General features: G+C 35.5%; 1 protein-coding gene across 7 annotated transcripts; it reads right to left on the bottom strand.

Moving 5' to 3' along the window:
* Positions 1-1,047: 1,047 nt before the first annotated feature.
* On the bottom strand, positions 1,048-5,973 carry LOC141611819 (pyruvate kinase 2, cytosolic-like). 7 transcript variants are annotated; one of them, XR_012528797.1, is made up of 10 exons: positions 5,747-5,942; positions 4,505-4,708; positions 3,642-3,712; positions 3,243-3,314; positions 2,933-3,022; positions 2,679-2,809; positions 2,435-2,596; positions 2,273-2,355; positions 1,583-1,650; positions 1,048-1,493 (listed from the first exon to the last, which is right to left on the bottom strand). XR_012528797.1 is itself a non-coding variant. In XM_074430455.1 (9 exons), exons 2-5 carry the CDS (start codon positions 3,789-3,791, stop codon positions 2,786-2,788), a joined length of 336 nt encoding a protein of 111 aa, XP_074286556.1. In that variant the 5' UTR covers positions 3,792-4,708; positions 5,747-5,973; the 3' UTR covers positions 1,048-1,493; positions 1,583-1,650; positions 2,273-2,355; positions 2,435-2,596; positions 2,679-2,785. The 7 variants fall into 7 exon arrangements, 2 of the variants coding, with proteins under 2 accessions (XP_074286556.1, XP_074286557.1); XR_012528801.1 differs by lacking the exon at positions 1,583-1,650 and having other exon boundaries at positions 3,815-4,708; positions 5,747-5,954; XR_012528798.1 differs by lacking the exon at positions 3,243-3,314 and having other exon boundaries at positions 3,815-4,708; positions 5,747-5,954.
* Positions 5,974-6,637: the final 664 nt, after the last annotated feature.

The following is a 6,637-nucleotide window of genomic DNA, read 5'->3' as shown; positions in this document are numbered from 1 at the left end:
ACCTGTGTAAATGTATTCAATAATAACAAAAACCCTTCTTACTCTTATAATAAAAGCCACGGCCATAGGGGAAAAGGGGGAAAGTTGAGACATTTCTTACCTAGAAAGATGGAGGGCGAGGAGAGGAAGAAATAGGCGCGAAAATCGTTGAAAACCGATAAGAAACGAAGATTTTATGCTCGTCTTAAGGTTGAAGGTTTGAGATGTGTAAAAATGGAGAAGTTGGAGGTGGTGAAAGATGCTTAGATTTTTGGTGAAAAAAGTGATGGTAGGGTTTAGGATAAGGGGTTAGGTGGAGAGAAAAAGGGGAGTGGTTGGTCCATAGTCAAACTTGGTCAAAAATCACATTTGAGTCGATTTTGCGCTAGAAAACACGCCTCAAGTCTACTATAAACTCAAGACGGAAAATATTATTATTATTATTATTATTATTATTATTATTATTATTATTATTATAAATATAAAGCAACTTTTTAATAACAACAATTTAAAATATAAATAAAATAATAAAATATAAATAAAATAATAAAATGGCCAATGAAGTTATAAATTCCAATACGGGAATTTCGCGGGTGTTACATAAGGAGTCGTAAAACAAGAAAAACAATGCTCAGGACAAAAATACAGTGGTGATTGGTGAATATACAATGAATGGTGGTTGTTATTTGAAAAAAAAAAAAAACAAATACACGGTGGTAATTAAATTGTAAGAGTGTCAAAAAGTAAGGTAAATAAGTTTATTTTCATACCAAATACGAAATGTTACTATTAGTTTGAATTGTCCCAAAATAAAAGGTATACCAATCATTTGGATTGGATGGAATACATATACGTTTTACCTTACCATTTATACTTTAACTCGTTTACTCCTATCAAGCACTCAAAGTACTCAAAGCTTAAGAGAAACTTTAAAATAAGAAATTTCATTCGATACTCTAAATGTCTTAAAAGTCCAAAGAGAATCACGCATTCTAAATGCAATTCTAAAAGAATTAAAAAAAAAAAGGAAACAAAAGAAAATGGTACTAATTTACAACACAATCGATCTTGTTTGCCAGTGATGGTTTTTACTACTTTGAGACCGAGTTCTATTTGTACAGCTGTTCAACATATGTGAAATTTCTAATCAAACGTATGAAAATGAAATGAATTTAGAGAGTACTCTATTACACTAACATAAACGGACATTTAAAAGATGTTACCACCGGCGGGGTAAAAAGAAAACACCACGCAACTGTTTATTTTAGAAGAAAAACGCTTATAATCCGTCTTGACCATAGCCCTTGCATTTATTCAGGTTTCCAAGGGGACAAATGTGGAGTTTCAGCACGACATCATCAGAAGCAAGGCATTCGAGTTCAGCAATATCTTCAACTGTTGGCTTCACCGACAATGTGCCAATCTTCTAGTCCAGGTTTTCGAGTTTGGTGGTTATGGAGTAAGACACATATCGTCCACTTGGTGATTCAACGAGACTCTATTTAAATCAATTCCTGTCCATTCAGATCGACATCAACCAATTGATAGATCATCATCTTCTTTTACCCATATCGACATACAACATCAACCAATTGATTCTTACCTAGATCTCGTCACCACCGTCAACCACTCGTAGCAAACCATCAGTATAGTCGACCATTCCATTACAACCTTAATTGAGGTAAATAAATTAATTAATTTTACTGTGATTACTAACCCATTAGTTGCATATTTAATCTATTTTGTGAAAGTGATTCAAACAATTCCAAAATTGAGTTCATTTTATAGATATTTTAAAATTATAGTCCATTTTTATATCCCTATATTTTTTCCGTTTTTACTTTGGTATACAATTCCTATTTTACTTTTTGTTATCTTCTTGTTCTATTCTGACAGGAAAGAGAGAAAGGGTCAACTTCTCCAAGCGCATTTCATTCCTGTCGTTTTTTGTTGGTTCAACCAATTAGGGGGTGACACCTACTGGGTCACCAACATTCACCAATGTCTCAACTCAAGGTCTTGCCCCTATCTAGTTCAAGGTCATCCTTATCAACATCTTAATACGGAGTACTACTTAATTATATCATTAGCATGACCAAACAAGGTCACGAGCCAGTTGGTGACCTTGCTTGACCTTGCTTGGGCATGGTCAAATAATAACCCATACAATGGACTTAAGTGGGGCACCAATTGATGAGCAAATAATGGATGTGGTTTAAAATAAAACAATGGCAAGCGGATCAACAAAACAGTGGAGAACAAGAATGGTAGGATTATTGATGAAGTATTTTACCCAAATGGAAAATTGAGTTCCCATAGTTGATTGACAGTGACAGAAACCTGAAGTAATCTATCCATATCATCTCGTACAAGACCCTAAAAATTTACAAGGTAACTTCAGGTTTCAGAAGCAAAGATCATTTAACTTGAAATGAGTAGGAACGACTGTCATTACCAGTTCCCAGTATGTTTAATCATTTGCGTTGATGAACAATTTTTATGGCTTCAACAGGGACCATATCAGCATTACCATAACAGCATTGATCAACAATTTTGATGGCTTCAACAGGGTACATTCCTCCAAAAGTCTCTCCACCTAATAATATGCCATCAGCTCCTGGAAATAGAACTCAAACATTCAATGGCCAAACAGTAAGACTTACAGCTAACTACAACACAAACATAAATAGTCCACAGACCATCGAGAACAGCATTTGCAACATCTCTGGCTTCGGCACGTGTAGTCCTGAGATTGCCAGACATACTATCCACTACTCTGGTGAAAATGACAGGTTTCCCAGCCTTTTTACACCAATCTTGCCGCAGATTTCTGAAACAAAATGACCAAAAAAAAGGCGACAATGCAATGATTAGTATTTATGACAGCATATATTATGTACTATTTAGTATAGAATTCCTCATTTTATCAATGCTAAAGAAAAACAAGTCTGACCTTCTCTGGTAGAAGGTCAATGCCTAAACTGCCTCGTGATAAGTTCACATCATCTGCTTCTTTTAAGATTTCATCAAAGTTGTGTAATCCCTGAAAAGAACAAGGAAATAATCATAAGATATCATCCTAAATGTTTCATATAGAGTCTCTTTCTCGACTATTGCCATACAGCCCTGCTCTTTTGGCTCTTATGGAATTATTTGAATTGCAAGAGTCTGGTATGGATTCCATATTCATATCCTTGAGTGTTATGTTAGATACACATAGAATCCAAAAATGAAGAGTAGAGGTAACACAGTAAGTAACTCACTGCCAGTGTTTCAACTTTAGCAAACACTTGGGTTTCTTGAATATTTTGAGGTGCAAGGAAAGAAGCTCTGACCTGAAACAATACAGTAGGTCTCTTGAGAGACCGTCTCCCAGTACTAATTTAGTGGAAGACATAACATGGAAAATGGAATTTAAATAACTCCCTCCCCCCATCATGTGAGAGGTCTCTCAATAACGCTATTGAGAGACCGTCTCTCTAAAGTTTTTGTGGAAACAATAAAGCAAGGCATCGTGCAAAAGAAAAGACATTAATAATACAGTGAGACAGTGAAGTGCCTCCATTTTCTCTCAAGGGTAACCAGTCTACTGAGTGGCCACAAAGGTAGGAAGGTAACATATATAAAGGGAAAGAACAGTCAAGTGATAAAGTTAAACTTACTTCTCGGACATTATCAGCATGTCTGGTATAGTGCAGGGAAATGATGTCAATATTGTTGCGAGTACCCCAAGCTGAAATGATTTGTTGTTCCAAAATTAACATTTGCAGTAAGGCATTCCAATTAAAACCACAAAAACCACTCAAAAACATAGAGTGGTTTGACAAATACTTACTCTAGCACAACGTTGGAGTCATACAGACCTTACATTGACTATTGTAAAACTATTAAAGTACTTAAATTTCTTCTGGCTTTCCATGTCTAATAAGCAGATCAGGGCCACGCTTTTGCAAATTCTTTCTCAAGTTCACCAAACATTCTATGAGAAACTTGAATGTGAGAATTCATTTCACAATACAATCTTCCTAAGTTAACCCATATAAGATCAATTAAAGTGTTAGGAAGGAAAAGGGTACCTCAAAGTCGGCTCTTATCATCGCTGGTGAAGCAGCCATGAACAACAAACTATTCTTTTGTATGAAAAAAGAATGACTTATCTTTAAACAATGATGTATTGTGTATACAACTATGTTGCAGATTATTGTAATCAGCTAAATTTCTTACACCAGAAATGATTTGGGCCTAGAACTGAAGCAGTTTAATCAAAAGCCTACCAAATATCAAACTAAAACAAAATATACAAACCAATGTTATCAAAGTCAGTGTCACAAAGAAAGCTATTTGTTAATCCTGATTAGGCTTTATCACAATGAACAAATCAGAACATTAATGGGTCATCCTAGATAAACTCAGAACTATAACCAATAGCATTCCATTAAGAAACAGTTTGAAGTAATCGACTAAAAAATGTACGTTCTATATATATATTAGATTATTAATCCAAGGAAATTATTTAAGATCACACCTGGCAAGGCAAGTGTAGAACAGTTGCTGTGGCAAACGACTGCATGTCTCAACAGTCAACAGTAGGTGGCTCCTGGACGTATTGCTTGTTTTGATCCATCATTTGCTTGTAATAGACATCCCCATGTTTAGAAAGGAACTGTGTAGCCTGACAAGCCTTTGATTGTAACACACGGAGCTCTGATGCCATCGAAAATCAACAAAACTACAAAAAAGACGTCACGCACAGCATTACAATCATCATCTATATGAGGAGACTTACATAGACAAATGGATTTCACAATATATAGAAGCAGCATAATCAACTTTAAGACTTAAAATATTCAAATGAGATAGTAAAAGAATATATAGATGCAATCGCCACATTAAAACGAGGTCTCAACTCTCAAGACAACTTTCACTGTAATATTTTAGAATATAAAGCTACTACAAAAATATGTTGACATATAAGAGGCTGTTATTTCATTTAGAAGGTTATTAGCTAGAATATTTTGAATTTGATTTTATCTACAACTCCACGCTCCAATTTGGTACAACTGTAGACATGATCCTATGACCATTTAAGTCTTTGGGTCCACACAACTTAAATAATTTTCAGGAAACAATTAATAAGTCAGTTACGACAGAAATAAACTTAAATTAAAGCAGCCTATCATATATGCCTACTGATCACCACAATAAATTCTCAGAAGTTGGCAAATGCAATCCACAAATGGATGTTTTAAGCAACAAGAAAACCATACAATGTTGACATGATGCAAGCCATTCTTAAACTCTACATTTAAACTAACCCATCCACAAGCAATAAATATCTGGAAAAGATATTGGGTAACATCGAACTGTTAAAACGGTCTATTTACAAATAAAATCATGATGTTGCCCATCTACAAAAGGTGGGTAGCTCTTTACAAACAACAAGAAGATTACAAATAAAATCATGATGTTAATCACCAATCGCATTTATTTGACGAAATTAAGACAACAATTATACAACTACAGAAATAAGCCAAACCCTATAATTACTATATGATTAGGGTTGCAAGCAATTAATTAGGGTTTCATGCCGGATAAAATTGGTAATCGAATCGGTAAGATTATTGGACTCAAATATCAGAAACATCATGAAATCAAAAATTAGAGGCTCACAAACATATATCTTCATCGCAAATTCGATTCGAAACCAAAACAAGTATAAGAATCAACCGTATATAAGAATCAACCGGAGAAATAAAGTGAAATTTACCTGGGTTCTGGAGATCGTCATCATTACTTGCGTCGCCATCCGCGTAACTCTCCTGCCTCCTTCGAAAGACACCTTAACATAGATAACATCCCAGAAAAAATTCAGTGTTTGTGAGAGTGAAAGTGAAGGGAAAAGGTGAAGGTGTGTGTGGTTGAGGAATGAGCAGAGAAATGAGTAGTGAGGAACTGAACAGAGCGCGTGAGAGAATAATGGATCGAGGATTGAACAGCAGTTAAAAGGCCCAAGATAGATTGTTATTATTGGATCACACAAACCCGCCCAAATTATCCTTACCGACCCACACATGTTCACCTAAACCCGCCCAGAAAAGAATAAACAAGCAATATAATTTTAAGGAAAAATTACAACTTACCACCTAGAATTTGTCGTATTTTACAACTTACCACCATGTATTTAGTTTATTACAACTTACCACCTACATTTCAATGTATATGTCCCATCTCCCACCGTATTTTATTCCCGATCATCATTCTACTTAATTTCCGACTCATTAAGTAAATAAGTTATAATATGACCAAAGTGTCCTTCTTATATTCCCCCAACTTCAAACTCTGACAGCCTGACCTTACAAAGTAGCAGCCCCCCGCCCCACGCCTTACAACTTACCACCATGTATTTAGTTTATTACAACTTACCACCTACATTTCAATGTATATGTCCCATCTCCCACCGTATTTTATTCCCGATCATCATTCTACTTAATTTCCGACTCATTAAGTAAATAAGTTATAATATGACCAAAGTGCCCTTCTTATATTCCCCCAACTTCAAACTCTGACAGCCTGACCTTACAAAGTAGCAGCCCCCCGCCCCACGCCCCCCCCCCCCCTCCCCAAACATCAGTACATCTCTACCAATAAAGAGCCACCA

This window comes from Silene latifolia, chromosome 11, assembly GCF_048544455.1.
Source record: "Silene latifolia isolate original U9 population chromosome 11, ASM4854445v1, whole genome shotgun sequence".
NCBI lineage: Eukaryota > Viridiplantae > Streptophyta > Magnoliopsida > Caryophyllales > Caryophyllaceae > Silene > Silene latifolia.
Note: the sequence above shows the minus strand (reverse complement) of the source record. Positions and strands in the feature narration are given on the sequence as shown.